Genomic DNA, 16,528 nt, shown 5'->3' with positions numbered 1-16,528 from the left:
CCTCCGCGCCGCCAGGGGGCGCCCGTGGCACCGGCAGGCGGGGCCGGGCCGAGTGACGTGTGACTTTGTGGGCGGGGCCGTGGGGCTGGCCCCGCCCCCTCCCCTGTCGCGCTGCCCCCCGGGGCGGGGGTGTCCCCTGTGTCCCCCCAGTGTCCCCCCTGTGTCACCCCCGTGTCACCCCTGCCTGGTGACAGCCCCCCTCCCGAGCTGCGTGGCCCTGCTGGGCTGAGCGCTCCCTGTGTGACCCTCGGGTGTCCCGTGTGTCACCGTGCCGTGTGCCACCCCTGTCACTCCCGATGAGGAAACGCTGCAGCACCCCGGGGACTGGAGGGGTGAACCCTGCGTGACCGCGGGATGGGGGACCCCTGCACCCCCCGGGATGGAGGAGCCCCTGCGTGATGTCCGTGAGGGGGACCCCGGTATTGCCCCCGGGGCAGGGCCCTCGTGTGTCACCTCCGGAGTGGAGGAACCCCTGGGTGACCTCTGGGGTGGGGAGACCCCCGTGTGACCCCCCGCTGGAACGGGGGGGTGGCCTGTGTCACCCTCCGGGGCGGGGACCCCTCTGTCACCCTGGAGCGGAGGGACCCTGTGTCATCCATCTTCCTGGGGTAGGGACCCTCTGCATGACCCCGGGGTCCGGGACCCCTGGAATGGGGGTTGCCCTTTCCTAACGCCACTGGGGACACTGTCCCCTGTGCTGTCCCTCAGGGCAGGGGACCCTTGTGTCATCCCCCGGGGGGGTCGCCCCTGTGTGACCCCCGGGGTGGGGTTAGCCCTGCATGGCCCCCTGGTGGGGGTCCCATGGGTCAGCCTTTGGCCGGGAGAGCCCTGTGTCGCCCCCGGCGCGGGGGGACCCTGCGACATCCTCCGGGGCTGCAGGCTGCGCCGCATCGCCTCCCGGGGCGAGGGACCCCCGTGTGACCCCGGGAGGGGGCACCGCGGTGACCCCGAGCTGCCCGGGGCGGGGGCGCTCTCCGCCGGCCCCCCCTCCCCGGGGGTCTCGGTCCCCCCGTTCCCCGCTGCGGCCGCCGGCGGGGGCGGCGGGTGGAGCCGCGGGAGGGGCGGGGGCGNNNCCGGCGGCGGCTGCGCCGCGGCGGGAGCGGGACCGGGGCTGGGAGCGGGGCTGGGACTGGAGCCGGCACCGGGATCGGGGGGGACCGAGCCTGGAATCGGGACCGGATCCGGGACCAGAGCTCGAACCGGGACCGGGATCGGAGCCGCGGCCGGGGCTGGAGCCGGGACGGGGGCTGCGCTGCGCTGCCCGCGGCTCCGCGGCACCGGCACCGGCAGCGCGAAGGGGCTGGGGGGCCGGGCGGCCGGTCCTGCCCCCCCCGCCTTCCTCCCCCCTGCCCACCCTCCTCCTCCTCCCCTGCCCGCGCCCTGAGCCCGGCGCGGCGATGGGCTGAGGCTGCGGGGCACCGCGGGGCCCCGGCGGCAACAGGATGAGGAGGGGCTCGGAGGGCAGCGGCGAGGGCGAGGGGCTCTCCAGCCTGCGGGCGTTCGCCCACAGCTCCTCGCTGCACGGCATCAGCCACGTCTTCGCCTACGGGGCCGTGTCCCTGCGCCGCGTGCTCTGGGGCGGCTTTTTCCTGGGCTCGCTGGGGCTGCTGCTGCTCGTGTGCGCCGAGCGCGTCGCCTACTTCCTCACCTACCCGCACGTCACCAAGCTGGACGAGGTGGCTGCCCGCAACCTCACCTTCCCGGCCATCACCATCTGCAACCTCAACGAGTTCCGCTTCTCCAAAATCACCCGCAACGACATGTACCACGTGGGCGAGCTGCTGGCGCTGCTCAACGAGCGCTACGAGATCAGCAACCCGCAGCTGGCCGAGCCCCACGTCCTGGCCGCGCTGCGCGACAAGGCCAACTTCAAGAACTTCAAGGCGAAGCCCTTCAGCATGGCCGAGTTCTACAACCGCACGGGCCACGACCTGGCTGACATGCTGCTGCAGTGCTCCTTCCGCGGCACCGGCTGCACCGCCCGCAACTTCACCGTGGTGAGTGCCCGGGGCCGGGAGGGGAGCGCCGGGCGGCCGGGGCTGCGCAGGGACACGGGGGTCCTGCTGGGGCCGGGCAGGCGATGCCCCTCTCTCATTGTCCGCCCGGCTGGGGACAGCCCCCCCTCACCGGGATGTCCCCACCCGGGTGCTGCCAGCCGTGCCAGGATGGAGCGGGGCTGTGCCGGGCACCCTGGGCTGCCTGGGGGTCTCTGCTGCGTGCAGGGGTGCTGGTGGGCACGGGATGCTCACAGGGGATGGAGGGGCGCTCACAGGTGTGGGGTGCTCTCCTGCACGGGGTGTCACTTGTACAGGTGCTCGCAGGTGCAGCCCCCAGCCCCCGTGCCAGCCTCAGGTGCCACTGGGCACCGCCAGCAGCAGCCGCTGCCCCGACTGCTGGCACAGAGGCTCCCTCCCATGGGCAGCTCTTCCACGCCTGGCATGGGTGGGGGTCCCTGTGCCAGCCCTGCTGGGACCCCCTGCTGCTGCTCCCAGCACCCCAGAGCAGGGCAGGGACAGTGGCACAGGCAGCGATGGTGGCACTTGTGTGACAGGCAGGGACAGTGGCACAGACAGGGCTGGTGGCACAGGCAGGACGGGCAGGGACAGTGGCACAGGCAGGGGGACAGGGGCGGTGGCACGGGCAGGACAGGCAGGGACACTGGCACAGGCAGTGATGGCGGCATGGGCAGCACAGACACTCCCCTCCTGCCACAGCAGCACCAGGCAGCAGCGTGGGCAGCTCACGTCTGCCATGCCAGCTCTGCCCAGTCCACATCGCTGTCCCCAGCAGCTGCTGCCCCTTAGTGCTCTTGGAGCACTAATTAATTCAGCACGCAGCTTAGGGACGAGCTGTGCTTTGACAGGTCTGTGCCCCCTGCTCCCTGTGCCCCCTGTGCCCGTGGCCAGAGCTGCTCTGCCAGTGTTCCCAGAGCCCGGCCAGGCTGTGGTGATGGCCCTGGGTGGTGACAGCCCTGGGTTTGAGAGCTGGCACATGTGGCAGCAGGGCTGCGGGTCCCCAGGGCAGCACTCGGGTGGGTGGCATGTGCCTGATTAGGCAGCAAGGTCCCGGCTCCACCCCCCAAAACGCCCAGGCTCGGCCAGTCTTAGTCCTGGCTTGGGATGCTGTGCCCTAGGCCGGGGGCTGAGCTCTGGCACGGTGTCCCTGCCCAGCGTCCCCAAGGCTCCTGCACATGGGCAGAGGCCCGAGGGCCAGCGGCTGAGCTCTGGCACGGTGTCCCTGCCCCTCGCCCCAGCTGGGCCCAGCGTCCCCGAGGGTCCTGCACATGGGCAGGGGCCCGAGGGCCAGCGGCTGAGCTGTGTCTCCTCTGGCATCCCCCAGGGCCTGTGGATGGGTGTGGGGACCAGGAGGGCTGGGCTGCGGGCTGGGGCGCAGGGCTGGGGGTCCCCAGGGTGCAGGGCTGGGGGTCCCCGTGTGACCCTGAGCAGGAGGACTGGCGGTGCTGGGGACACGTCCCCATCGCTGTCCCCACCCATGCCCCCCCAGCATCCCCATGCCGGGCAGCCGTTGCCATGACACCCGCCCCCCCTTTCCTCCTTGGGCACTGCATTGCCATGGCAACGGGTCCCCACTTTGGGAGCAGCTGGTTGCCACGGCAACGCCCCCTCCGCTCCCCCCGTGGGACATTACCCCGGGTGGGGCACCCGGCACAGAGGGCCAGGACACCACGGGACTGCATGGCAGGAGCTGGAGGCCACGGGACCGCTCCGGGGGCTCGGGGCCACCCCAGGGTGCCCGGCTGTGGGTTCTGATCCCCGGAACTCAAGGTCACCCCAGGGCTCCTGCTGGGGGGGCGGCCCAGGGGGGCTGGCCCAGGGCAGGCTCTCAGCTCCTGAGGGGGACATGGTGGCCCCCGCCGCTGTGACAAAGGTGGCCTGGTCCCCATCACCGTTCTGGCTTGTGTCCTCCCCTCTCAAGTGTCCCCACGTGTTCCCTGGAACCACGAGGAAACCCAATATCCCTGCAGAGCCGCGGCAGCACAGGCCGGCACCACCAACGCCCTCGCCTCTCCTGGCAGCACTGGGATCCTGCCCTGGGGCACGGGGACCCCATCCTGGGTCCTGCAGGGCACTGGGATCCTGCCCTGGGGCACGGGGACCCCATCCTGGGTCCTGTAGGGCACTGGGATCCTGCCCTGGGGCACTGGCATCCTGCCCTGGCTCATGTGGGGCACTGGATCCCCACTGCCAGTCCCCATGTGGGTCCTTGTGTCCCCACAGGGTCCCCACAGTGGCACTGAGTGTCCACGTGGGGTGCCCGCGGTGGCAGCGAGCGCCCCGTCCCCACGTGCCACGGGTGCCCCGTGTCCCCGCAGATCTTCACGCGCCTGGGGAAGTGCTACACGTTCAACCCGGGGGGGCCGGGCCGCGAGGTGCTGACCACGCTGCAGGGCGGCTCCGGCAACGGGCTGGAGCTCATGCTCAACGTGCAGCAGGAGGAGTACCTGCCCGTCTGGGGGGACACAGGTGAGACCCTGCCGGCTGGGGGGACAGGGTGAGACCCTGCCGGCTGGGGGGACAGGGTGAGACCCTGCCGGCTGGGGGGACAGGGTGAGACCTGCCCATCTGGGGGACAGGGTGAGACCCTGCCGGCTGGGGGGACAGGGTGAGACCCTGCCCGGCTGGGGGGACACAGGTGAGACCCTGCCCATCTGGGGGACAGGGTGAGAGCACTGGGTCCCAGATCCTTTTAGGGGGACACGGGTGAGATCCCCTGCCCTGCACCTGACCCCCCTCCCCTGCTCTGCAGATGAGACCTCGTTCGAGGTGGGGGTGAAGGTGCAGATCCACAGCCAGGACGAGCCGCCCTTCATCGACCAGCTGGGCTTCGGCGTGGCCCCTGGCTTCCAGACCTTCGTCTCCTGCCAGCAGCAGCGGGTATCCGGGCACGGCGCCCGGGGCTGGGCACAGACCCCAAGGGATTGGGATGGACCCTCCCGGGGCTTGGGATGGTGACCCAAAGGGATGAGAACGGCCCCCCAGAGGGCTCGGGATGGCCTGGTGTCGCCCCAGCCCTGAGGGGACACTCCGAGCCGCGGGTACCCCAGCCGTGCCCATGGGTACCCCCTGGCAGCCATGCCAGGGCACGGCGCACGCTGTGGGGCAGCCCCACGCCAGGCCCGGGCAGGCAGGGCTCGGCAGCGACCCCCGGCTCCGCGGAGCAGCCGCCGGGGGGTGGCGGCCCGGCCCCCGCAGCCAGACACCTAAATTTAGGTGCCTCGGGTGGGCGTCACCACGTGTGCCGGCACATGGGCGGCAGCAGCGCGGCGGCACCAGGAATGGCCCTGGCACCCACGGGCGGGGGGTGCAGGGCCTCCGCCAGGCGCGGTGCCCGCACCGAGGGGAAGCCAGGGGTCCGCGCTGGCCCCCGCCCTGGCACGGCCTGCCCCAGCCAGTGCCACCTGCCAGACTGCGCTGTGGCACCCGGCACCGGTGACAACTGCTGCAGCGCCGTGCCCCGAAAGGAGGGGACGGGGGGCTCTGGGCGGCAGGACCCGCAGCACTGGGGCACGGGTGAGCTGTGCCCCGGGGACGGCGCTGCCGCAGGCTGGGAGGCGCGGGGACATCGGGGCTGGCACGGGGCCCCAGGACGCCGTGTTTTCCTTAGCGGGTGCCCGGCAGCTGGTGTACCTGCCCCCGCCGTGGGGGGACTGCAAGGCCACCCCCATCGAGTCCGACTTCTTCACCAACTACAGCCTGACGGCGTGCCGCCTGGACTGCGAGACGCGCTACCTGGCCGAGAACTGCAACTGCCGCATGGTGCACATGCCGGGTGAGCGGGGCCGGCCGGGCGCCGCGGGGCTCGGCCGCCGGGCACCAACCGCGCCTCCCCCGCAGGCAATGCCAACGTCTGCACCCCGGAGCAGTACAAGGAGTGCGCCGACCCCGCGCTGGGTACGTACCCTGTGCCCCCCAAGGGCCCCGGGCACCCCGGAGCCTCCCCATGCCCCCATTTCTGCGAGTGCAGCTCCGGTGTCCCTGTGCCCCACCACTGACAGTGTGGCCCTGGTGTCCCTGTGCCCCCACCACTGAGAGTGGCCCTGGTGTCCCTGTGCCCCACCACTGACAGTGTGGCTCTGGTGTCCCTGTGCCTCCACCACTGAGAGTGGCTCTGGTGTCCCTGTGCCCCACCACTGACACTGTGGCCCTGGTGTCCCTGTGCCCCACCACTGACACTGTGGCTGTGGTGTCCCTGTGCCCCCACCACTGAGAATGACCCTGGTGTCCCTGTGTCTCCACCACTGACACTGTGGCCCTGGTGTCCCTGTGCCCCACCACTGAGAGTGTGCTCCGGTGTCCCTGTGCCCTCACTGGGGTGGGGGTCACCGCTGTCCCCAGAGGCGCAGGGCCGGGCCCCCTCCCTGCTCCCTGTGCCACCGACAGTGCTCGTGGCACTCTTGTCCCGGGGGGCACCGCCAGCGCCCAGCTCTGTCCCCGGAGCGCCCCGCTGCCCCCGCGGGCCGGGGTCCTGGGGGTCCCCGTCCCACCCACGCCCCCCCAGACTTCCTGGTGACGAAGGACAGCGAGTACTGCGCGTGCCGCACGCCCTGCGCCATGGTGCGCTACGGCAAGGAGCTCTCCATGGTGAAGATCCCCAGCAAGGCCTCGGCCAAGTACCTGGCCAAGAAGTTCAACAAGACGGAGCAGTACATTGCGTGAGTGACACCGCCGCCTCCGCCGCCGCCACCGCGCTGTCACCCGCCGCCTCGCCGGCGCACAGCGTGACAGCCCCAAGCATGGCAGCTGGCAGCAGAGGGCACGCTGCGACGGTGTGACACGGCACTGCGTGGCCCCGTGACACGAGCAGTGTGACACAACAGCCCCAGTGACAGTGTGACAGGGCGCCCGGCCAGCATCCCCAGCAGGCATGAAGTGGGACAGCGAGCAGTGTGACACAACAGCCCCAGTGACAGTGTGACAGGGCGCCCGGCCAGCATCCCAGCAGACATGAACTGGGACAGCATGGCAGTGTGACACAGCAGCACGGCACAGCCACGCACGGCATCCCCAGCACACACCAAGTGACAGCCCCAAATGACAGCGTGACATGGCATGGCACAGTGTGACAGCATGGCACGGCACAGCATGGCACAGCATGGCCTCCCCTGTGCAAACCTGCCCCAGAAACAGGGAATGCACCCAGCACGGCATGGCTCAGCACGGCCTGGCACAGCATGGCCCAGCACGCCCTCTGCCTTGGCCTATGGCACAGTCCAGCCCCCCCTGGAGCTGACACTGCCCCCTCGTCCCCGTGTCCCCCAGGGACAATGTGCTGGTCCTGGACATCTTCTTCGAGGCCCTGAACTACGAGATGATCGAGCAGAAGAAGGCGTACGAGGTGGCGGGGCTGCTGGGTGAGCACGGGGCCGGGCGCTGGGGACACGGGCTGTGCCCTCGCTGACGTCCCCTCCCACGCAGGTGACATCGGGGGGCAGATGGGGCTCTTCATCGGCGCCAGCCTCCTCACCATCCTGGAGATCTTCGATTACCTGTACGAGGTGAGCCCGCCCCGGCCTCCCCCCGCCCGGGGCTCCCCGGGCCGGGGTCTCTGACCGGCCCCCCCCCAGGTGTTCCGGGACAAACTCCTGAGCCTGTACAAGGAGAAGAAGCGGAGCCCCCGGAGCGACGGCGGCACCCTGGTAACCCCCCGCGCCCCCCGCGCCCCAGCCCCCCGCCCAGGGGTCACTCATCCCCCCGCTCACCGCTCTCTCGTCCCTCCGTGCGCCCGTCCAGGAGCACCCGGCGGTCCCGGGCAGCCCCGCGGCCCCGCGCCCACCCAGGTACACGGGGGGGTGGGGCTGTCACCCCCGGGGGGAGACGGGGGTCCGGGGGGGCTCCCCAGGGCCAGCTCGGGGGTGCGGGGCCATTCCCGGCATTCCCTGCCAACACCCCGCATTCTCTGCAGACCCCCCCATTCCCTGCAGACATCCCCCATCCTCATCATTGTTCCGGGGTACCCCTGCCCCGACACCCCCGGCGGGGCTGGGGTCCCCCCGCCTGCCCTCTGGGACGCAGTGGGGCACGGGGGGGTCCGCGTGGGGACACGGCGGGGGCCAGCCCGGCTGCGGGGTGGCTGCAAGGTGTCCCCTGCCCAAGTGGAGGGCTCCTGGGGGGCACTGGGGGGGGGCAGGGGCAGAGCCCCCCAGCAGGCGGGGCGCAGCTGACCCCCACCCCCCTGCAGGGCGCCTGGCCCCCCCTGCCCGGCCCCACGCCCCGTCTCGGCGTCGCCCCGAACCTGCTACCTCGTCACCCGGCTCTAGGGTCCCCCCCGGGCCCCCCCGCAGAGCCCAGCCCGCCCCCCCGCCGGCCGGGGGGCTGGGGGGACACCCCCGGGCCGCGGGGCGGCCTCCAGGCCTCCCCCGCCCCCTGAGGGGGTGAGGGGGGCTGGGGGTGAGGGGCCCCCCCGGCCCCGCTCCCACGTCCCTGCATGCGCTGCCTGTGCCCGGGGGCTTGGGGGGACGGGGGGGGTCACAGGGCTGGGCTGGGCTCAGGGGATGGGGGGGGTCTGTCACATGGCAGCGGGGGTCCCCAACACCCCAGGAAGGAGGAGGCAGCAGTGGGGGGAAGCTCTTTATGGGAAACCAAACACACATCACCCACGAACAGCAGTGCCCTGGCAGGGGCACCCTGAGACCCCCGGCACAGGGGGCTCGGGGCACCCCTGGACCCCAGCACAGGGGCTCAGGGCACACCCAGAACCCCCGGCACAGGGGGCTCGGGGGAAGGAGGGAGAGGAGACTGGGGGGTTCATTCCCCCCTTGGGTCCCTGTGCCTGGTCCCGGAGGGTCCTGCCCCTCCACCAGCTCTGTGGCCCCGTGTCTGGGGGCTCCCATGCCCTGGGGAAGCCCCCTGCCCCCGGGTGAGTCCTGTGTCCCCGGGGGGAGTCCCAGCCCTCTCATCCCCCCCTGGGCCCGGGGGGTTGTGCCAGCCCCCCGCAGCCGGGGCAGAACCTAATAAATACTGGGGGGCTGCGGTCAGGGGGCTGGCACGGGCTGGCACCCGGCTGGGGGGGTCTGGGGGCCCTAGGGGGGGCAGAAGTCGGTGAAGTAGGGGTGCTGCAGGGCCTCCTCCGCCGAGATCCGCTGCACCGGATTGCACTTGAGCAGGTTCTGGGGGACACGGGGGGCTCAGGGGGGACAGCACGGACCCTCCCTGTCCCACAGCCCCCCGGGAGGGCAGGGGGCTGCGAGGGGGAGGGCACCCACGCCCAGGAGCCACAGCCCCCACGGGGTGGGCAGGGGTGACACGTGTGGGGGACACAGTGGTGGGACAGAAGCAGGGGCTGTGCAGGCTGGCACACACAGCAGGGGTGGGGGGCACGGGCAGGGGGCACAGGGGCAGGGGGCACAGGGGCAGGGGGCACACGGGCAGGGGGCACAGGGGCAGGGGGCACAGGGTCTCACCTGCAGCAGGTCCCGGCCAGTCGCGTTCAGCTTGGGCACCACGTTGACCAGGGAAGTGGTAGCTGGGTACATGGGGTAGGGCTGGGGACACGCAGGTGAGCCCCAGCTCCCCCAGACCCCCTGATTCCCCTGACCCCCCGAGTCCCCTGCCCTCACCTTGTAGTCCGGCAGCTTGGCCATGGCTGGCCACTGCTCCTCTGTGGGGGTCCCCAGCAGCGTGGGGACAGTCAAGGGCCACCGCGGGGGCACCCAGCACCTGCCCCCTGCCCAGCCGAGGGGGTTCCCATTCCAAGGGATCCTCATTCTCAGAGCTCCCCATTCCCCAGGGGGCCACAGCCCCCACGGGGTGGGCAGGGGTGACACGTGTGGGGGACACAGTGGTGGGACAGAAGCAGGGGCTGTGCAGGCTGGCACACACAGCAGGGGTGGGGTCCCCATTCTGCAGGGCTCCCCATTCCCAAGGGAGGTCCCCGTTCCCAGGATTTCCCCAATCCCCCATTCTGGGGGGAAGTCCCTGTTGCTAGGGGCTCTCCATTTAAGAGTTTCCCCATTCCCAGAGGTCTCCATTCCTTTGGGCTCCCCATTCCCAGGGAGGTCCCCACTTCCAGGCAGTCCCCATTTCCTGAGCTCCCCATTCCCAAGGGATTCCCCATTCCCAGGAGTCCCATTCCTTTGATTCTGGGGGGAAGTCCCTGTTGCTAGGGGCTCTCCATTTAAGAGTTTCCCCATTCCCAGCAGTCCCCATTCCTTTGGGCTCCCCATTCCCAGGGGATTTCCCATTCCCAGAGCTCTACATTCCCAGGAGATTCCCTATTCCTTTGGGCACCCCATTCCCTGAGCTCCCCATTCCCAGGAGATTCCCCATTCTCTGTGCTCCCCATTCCCAAGAATCCCCATTCCTGAGCTCCCATTCCCAGGAGTCCCCATTCCTTTGTTCCTGAGCTCCCCATTCCCAAGGGATTCCCCATTCCCAGGAGTCCCATTCCTTTGGGCTCCCCATTCCCTGAGCTCCCCATTCCCAGAGCTCCCCATTCCCAGAGGATTCCCCATTCCCAGCAGTCCCCATTCCCTGAGCTCCCCATTCCCAGAGGATTCCCCATTCCCAGCAGTCCCCATTCCCTGAGCTCCCATTCCCAGGAGATTCCCCATTCCTTTGGGCACCCCATTCCCTGAGCTCCCCATTCCCAGGAGATTCCCCATTCTCTGTGCTCCCCATTCCCAAGAATCCCCATTCCTGAGCTCCCATTCCCAGGAGTCCCCATTCCTTTGGGCTCCCCATTCCCAGGCAGTCCATTCTGAGGCTCCCCATTCCCTGAGCTCCCATTCCCAGGAGTTCCCATTCCTTTGGGCTCCCCATTCCCAGGCAGTCCATTCTGAGGCTCCCCATTCCCTGAGCTCCCCATTCCCAGCAGTCCCCATTCTTTTGGTCTTCCCATTCCCAGGGGATTCCCCATTCCCAGCAGTCCCCATTCCCAGGGGATTTTCCATTCCCAGAGATCCCCATTAATTTGGGCTCCCCATTCCCGGAGCTCCAATTCCCAGGGGATTCCCCATTCCCAGCAGTCCCCATTCCCTGAGCTCCCATTCCCAGGCAGCCCTTTCCCCACTCCCAAGGATATCGGAAGATCCTCTTCAGCTGGTCGTCCACGTCGTTGCCCGGGAAGAGGGGCCGCCCCGCGTTGGCCAGCTCTGGGGGGACAGGGGGTGGTTCCCACAGGCCCCCAGCCCCCCGGGCCCCCCCACGGCCCCGGCCCCCCGTGTACCCGCAAAGATGCACCCAGCTGACCACATGTCAATGGAGGTGGAGTAGAGCTTGGCCCCGAAGAGAACGTCAGGGGGCCGGTACCACAGAGTGACCACCTGGGGAGGGACACGGACACTGGCATGGGGATGGGGACATTGGCATGGGGATGGGGAGCCCCAGCCGGCTGGGCAGGGCAGTACCCCAGCAGCCCCAGGAGCCCCAGGAGCCCCAGGAGCCCCAGGAGCCCCAGCTGCTCCAGCAGCCCCAGCAGCCCCAGGAGCCCCAGGAGCCCCGGCAGCCCCAGCAGCCCCAGGAGCCCCAGCAGCCCCAGGAGCTCACCTCGGCCGAGTAGCAGCGCACGGGGATGCCGAAGGCCCGAGCCAGCCCGAAATCTGCCAGCTTGAGCTCCCCGTTCTGGGGGGACACACGGGGTCAGCCTGGGGGCCCCACTGCAGCCCCAGCGACAGCGACCCCTTTCCCATCGCTGGGAACGCGGCAGGGACGGAGCTGCAGCTGGACAGACAGCAGCTGGACTGCCCGGAACACAGACAGACAGACAGCCCCACTCGCGGGTGTGACTGCCCAGGACAGACACACAGACAGACAGCCAGCCCCACTCGCGGGTGTGACTGCCCAGAACACAGACAGACAGACAGCCCCGCTCGCAGGTGTGACTGCCCAGGACAGACAGACAGCCAGCCAGCCCCACTCGCAGGGGTGAGTGCCCAGGACAGACAGACAGACAGCCCCGCTCGCAGGTGTGACTGCCCAGGACAGACAGACAGCCAGCCAGCCCCACTCGCAGGGCTGAGTGCCCAGGACACACAGACAGACAGCCCCGCTCGCAGGGGTGAGTGCCCAGGACAGACAGACAGACAGCCCCGCTCGCAGGTACGAGTGCCCAGGACAGACACACAGACAGACAGACAGCCCCGCTCGCAGGGGTGAGTGCCCAGGATGGACAGCCAGCCCCCTGCCCGTGCCCGTGCCCCGCTGCCCGTGCGCACCCGGTTGATGAGCAGGTTCTGCGGTTTCAGGTCGCGGTGCAGCACGTTGCGGCTGTGGCAGAAGGCGAGCCCCTTCAGCAGCTGGTACATGAAGGACTGCGGGCACGGCGGCTCCGTCAGCCCCGGGGCACCGTTAGCCCCGGGCACCGCAGCGCCCCACGGCCCCAGGGCCGCCCCACCCACCTTGACGATCTCGGGGTCCAGATCCCCGTTGCAGCTGTCAAAGTATTTCTTCAGGTCCTGGGGGGAAGTGAGCAGAGACCCTCAGAGGACCCCAGGACCCCCGTGCCCTCCCAGGGTCCCCGTGCCCCCCGGTTCCCCATGTCCCCAGGACCCTGTGCCCCCCGGTCCCCCGTGCCCTCCAGGGTCCCCGTGCCCCCCGGTTCCCCATGTCCCCAGGACCCTGTGCCCCCCGGTCCCCCGTGCCCTCCAGGGTCCCCGTGCCCCCCGGTTCCCCATGTCCCCAGGACCCTGTGCCCCCCGGTCCCCCGTGCCCTCCAGGGTCCCCGTGCCCCCCGGTTCCCCATGTCCCCAGGACCCTGTGCCCCCCGGTCCCCCGTGCCCTCCAGGGTCCCCGTGCCCCCCGCGCCCCCGGTGCTCACCTGGTCGCAGAACTCGAAGACCAGGGTCAGCTTCTTGTCGCTGTGCAGCACGTCGTGCAGCCTGCGGGGCAGGGGTTGCTGAGCCACGGGGCAGCGGCAGGAGCAGCCCCGGCCACGGGCCCGGCCCCGGTGCCCCCGGTGCCGCCGGTACCTGACGATGTTCTTGTGCTTGAGCTCCTTGAGCAGGCAGATCTCCCGCAGCGCCGAGCTGGGCACACCCTGCGGGACACGGGGTCGTGGGAGCCGGGGTACCGGGGGTACCGGGAGTACCGGGGTACCAGGGGTACCGGGGGTGTACCGGGAGTACCTGGGTACCAGAGTACCGGGGGTACCGAGGGTACCGGGACAGCGGGGTACCAGTGGCACCGGGGTACCGGGATACTGGGGGCACCGGGAGTACCGGGGTATACTGGGGGTACTGGGACACCGGGGGCACCGGGATACTGAGTGGTACCGGGATACTGGGTGGTACCGGGATACCGGGGGTACCGGGATACCGGGGGTACCGGGAGGGTCGCAGCCCCGGCCCCCCTCACCTCATCATCGTCGTCCAGCCGCACCCGCTTCAGCGCCACGATCTCGTGCGTCTCCCGGTTCTTGGCCTTGAACACGGTCCCGTAGGTGCCTGCGGGGGATGGAACGGGGTCACGGCAGAGCCCCCGGTACCTGTACCGGCACCGCCGCCGGGCCCCGCAGCACCCGGCTCCCTCCGTACGCCTCCGGCCCTGCCGCACCTTCGCCGATCTTCTCCAGCTTCTCGTATTTCTGCATCGCGCCGCGATCGCTCCCGGCCCGGCCCGGCCCCGGTACCGGCCCCGCGCCGGGTCGGTGCCGGAAGCGGTGCGGACCCGCCCGCTGCCGCCCCGCCCCGGCGCGCTCCCGCCGTTCCGCCCCGCGGGGACGCGCAGACCCGCCCGGCGCGGCTGGACTGTCCGGTAAGAGCGGCACCGGCAGCGGGATCGTGAATGGAGGCGGTGAGGCTGGCGGGGCGCACACGGCTGGTCCCCTCCCGGTCCCGCTCCCGGTCCCGTCCCGGTGCCCCTCCCCGCCCGGTGCCGCCCGTCCCAGTCGGTGCTGTCCCCGCTCCCCGCACGCTGCTCTCACCGAGCCCCTCCATTCCGCTCCCTGCTCTCCCGCCCGCCCTGGCAGCCCCGGTCCCGGTTCTGTTCCCGGTGCCGGTGCCGTCCCGCCCCGCCCTGGCAGCCCCGGTCCCGGCGCGGCCGCGGCTCTGCTTCCCCCGGTTCCTGCCCCGGCCCTGCCGCGTTCAGGGGCTGTGCCGTGTCCCGGGACTCGGGCTCTCCCGGCACACGCTCCGGGTGCCGCGGCTCCTGCGGCTGCGGGGGAGCGATGCCAGCCCCGGACCCCCGGGACCCCCGGGACCCCCGGGACCCCCGGACCCTCCCGGGCACCCCGGCACATCCTCCCGGCCGGCAGCGGCGCTGCCCGGGACGCTGCCCCTCGGCCCCCGCCGCCCTGGAGCTCCGTGCCGGGGGTCCCGGGGACGCCGGGCCCGCTCTGGGGGTGCCGGGGCTCCCGGGGGTCCCGGGGCAGCGGGCACCCCGGCCCACGCTCGTCGCTCTCTTGCAGCCCGGCCGCTCCATGCGCTTGCCCCGCGGCGCCTGAGCCCGCAGCCCTCGGCAGGTGAGTGGCGCGGGGGGTCCCGCCGGGGGTCCCGTCACTCGGCTGCGGCCCCGCGCCCCGGGGCGCCGGGAAGGGTCTGGGGTCCTGCCGCCCTCCGCCGTCTGCCGCCCGGCACGGAGGGGCCGGGCAGTGCCCCTTGCGAAAGCGGCGGGTTGAGCAAGGCCGGGCACGGCTCCAGCCCGGGGCCGCCCCGCGGGGCCGGGCTCCGCTGCCCCGGGCGCCCGGCAGCGGCTGTGCGGGCCGCGCTGCCCGTGCTCCTCTCGCCGCTGCGGGGCCCCGTTCGGTTCGGGGCGGCCCCAGGAGCCGCGGCCGCTCGGTGCTGCAGTTGTGCTGGCAGCTCCCGGTGCTGCGGGAGGGCTCCGCGCCCGCCCCGTGCCCCTGGCAGGGGCTCCACCGGGAACCCGCTGTCCCGCCCTTCGGGGTCGCTGCACCGCTTCAAAAATGCGGGATTTGATCGTTCTAACGATCCGCTGGCACCGGCGCCTGCGCCGCCCCGCGGGCTCGGGGCTCCGTGCCGGCTCCGTCACCTGTCCCGGGCGGGAGATGGGGCTGCCCGAGGGCTCCGGGGGACCCTCCCGTGCCCTGGCAGGGCTGAGGGCGACTCGGGTGCCACCCTGTCCCGGCGGCGGAAGGGAGGGGGCCGTGGGAGCTGTCCCCGCGCTGTCCCCGTTCCAGCCCCCGCAGCGCAGGCTGTCATTAGCCGGGCCGGGCGGCCGCAGGGCCCGGGCTGCCTGCCGAGGGCATTCCGGGGGCGCCGGGCCAAGGGGTGGGCACAGCCCTGCCGAGGTGGGACCCTGCCCTCGCCGAGGGGGCCGTGTCCCCTGCGTCCCCAAGACGCGCGGGGCGGGAGCGGGGCCGCCCCGGAGCCCCGGCGAAGGGCCGGGCAGAGCTCCGCTGTCGGGGCTGCTCCGCGAACAAAGGCTCGCGCTCCGCCGCTGCTCCCGCGGGCTCTGCGCCTCCGGAGCCGGCGTCAGGCTGCGGGCAGCGCTCGGCAGCTCCGGGCACGGCGCCGCTGCCCGCGCTCCGGGACTCCCGGTGCTTCCCGCCGGGCCGGGGCTCCCGGTGCTTCCCGCCGGACCGGAGCCCGGCCTGGGCGCGGGAGCGGCGGGAGCCTTGGCTGACCGGCTCGGTGATGGGGTGAGTGGGGCGAGCCTGTGCGGGCACTGGGGATGGCACGGCGGCAGCGACACCTCCCCGGGGGCTCCGACAGCCGAGGGGCGGTGGGCGGCGTCCGGCCCTGCCGCAGGTGGCACTGTGGCTGTCCCTGTGCCAGAGCACCCCTCACGGTGTGCCACCCTGCAGGGACCGAGCTGTCAGTGCTGGTGCGGGTCCCCGCAGGACTGGGGGTGGCTGTCCCCTCCTGGGGCTGGGATGGGGACACTGGCAGGGATGGGGACAGTGGCAGGGATGGGGACAGTGGCAGGGATGGGGACAGTGGCAGGAGGCTCCTGCAGTCTGGTGCTGCGTGGGGGGCTCCTGGCCTCCCTGAGGTGGCAGAGGGGTGGCAGAGGGTGCCCTGGCACGTCGGTGGCAGCGGCAATGACAGCGGTAGTGGCACCGTGTGGGTGCAGAGCTGTGACTCATCTCCAGACCCGGCGGTTTTGAGGTCGTGGGCAGGGGCGGTGAACATTTTTGGGGTTGGTTTCTGGAGTTTCCGCGTGTGAAGCTCTGCGGGGTGGCAGCCCGTGGTGCCTGGCCCGGCTCTGTCCCGCGGTGACGAGGGGCTGCAGGGTCCCCAGTGCTTCTGCTGGGAGGGGTCTGGGGCACTCCGAGTGCCAGTGACACCCAGGGCTCTCCCAGGGCAGCCAGGTGAGAGGGGGCAGGGAGCAAGGGGCTGCAGGGAGAGGGGCTCCTCCCGTCTTTGGGGGTGGGCAGAGTGCTGGGGCACCCACTGGGGCTCCCCCACTTCGGGGTGCAGGGAACTGGGGGGTCCTGACTTCCCCTTTCCACGGACATGCCTGCCAGGCAAGGGGCACAGCCTGAGCTGTTCCTCCTGCCTGGCACACGCCGTGCTGGAGGGTGCTGCCAGCAGGGAGGCCACAACAGACACGGTGTGCTGTTCCTTGTCACCAAGGGGCAGCTGGTGTCACCGCCAAGGCTGGGGAATGTGCTA

The 16,528-nt window shown here is 71.5% G+C and overlaps 3 protein-coding genes across 7 annotated transcripts in view; 2 read left to right on the top strand and 1 right to left on the bottom strand.

Moving 5' to 3' along the window:
* The first annotated feature begins 1,079 nt into the window (after window positions 1–1,079).
* On the top strand, window positions 1,080–8,456 carry ASIC3 (acid sensing ion channel subunit 3). 5 transcript variants are annotated; one of them, XM_039726493.1, is made up of 11 exons: window positions 1,088–1,997; window positions 4,334–4,484; window positions 4,768–4,895; window positions 5,640–5,790; window positions 5,856–5,912; window positions 6,520–6,673; window positions 7,281–7,372; window positions 7,437–7,516; window positions 7,586–7,657; window positions 7,752–7,798; window positions 8,200–8,416. In XM_039726493.1, exons 1-11 carry the CDS (start codon window positions 1,443–1,445, stop codon window positions 8,276–8,278), a joined length of 1,566 nt encoding a protein of 521 aa, XP_039582427.1. In that variant the 5' UTR covers window positions 1,088–1,442; the 3' UTR covers window positions 8,279–8,416. The 5 variants fall into 5 exon arrangements, 3 of the variants coding, with proteins under 3 accessions (XP_039582428.1, XP_039582426.1, XP_039582427.1); XM_039726494.1 differs by lacking the exon at window positions 7,752–7,798 and having other exon boundaries at window positions 1,080–1,997; window positions 5,714–5,790; window positions 7,281–7,356; window positions 8,200–8,456; XM_039726492.1 differs by lacking the exon at window positions 7,752–7,798 and having other exon boundaries at window positions 1,083–1,997; window positions 8,200–8,456.
* A 119-nt stretch (window positions 8,457–8,575) lies between these two features.
* On the bottom strand, window positions 8,576–13,619 carry CDK5 (cyclin dependent kinase 5). Its single transcript, XM_039726496.1, has 12 exons — window positions 13,509–13,619; window positions 13,311–13,399; window positions 12,926–12,993; window positions 12,775–12,835; window positions 12,356–12,412; window positions 12,173–12,268; window positions 11,505–11,579; window positions 11,185–11,281; window positions 11,041–11,110; window positions 9,578–9,638; window positions 9,422–9,502; window positions 8,576–9,127 (listed from the first exon to the last, which is right to left on the bottom strand). Exons 1-12 carry the CDS (start codon window positions 13,543–13,545, stop codon window positions 9,041–9,043), a joined length of 879 nt encoding a protein of 292 aa, XP_039582430.1. The 5' UTR covers window positions 13,546–13,619; the 3' UTR covers window positions 8,576–9,040.
* Window positions 13,593–16,528, top strand: part of SLC4A2 (solute carrier family 4 member 2) — a 16,245-nt gene continuing 13,309 nt past the window's right edge. The window contains exons 1-2 of the mRNA XM_039726498.1: window positions 13,593–13,709; window positions 14,362–14,415. The gene's annotated coding sequence lies outside the window, so the exon portion shown is untranslated. The remainder of the gene's footprint in view (window positions 13,710–14,361; window positions 14,416–16,528) is intronic.

This window comes from Passer montanus, unplaced genomic scaffold, assembly GCF_014805655.1.
Source record: "Passer montanus isolate IOZ18808 unplaced genomic scaffold, ASM1480565v1 scaffold59, whole genome shotgun sequence".
NCBI lineage: Eukaryota > Metazoa > Chordata > Aves > Passeriformes > Passeridae > Passer > Passer montanus.
This window is presented reverse-complemented; position numbering and strand designations above follow the sequence as displayed.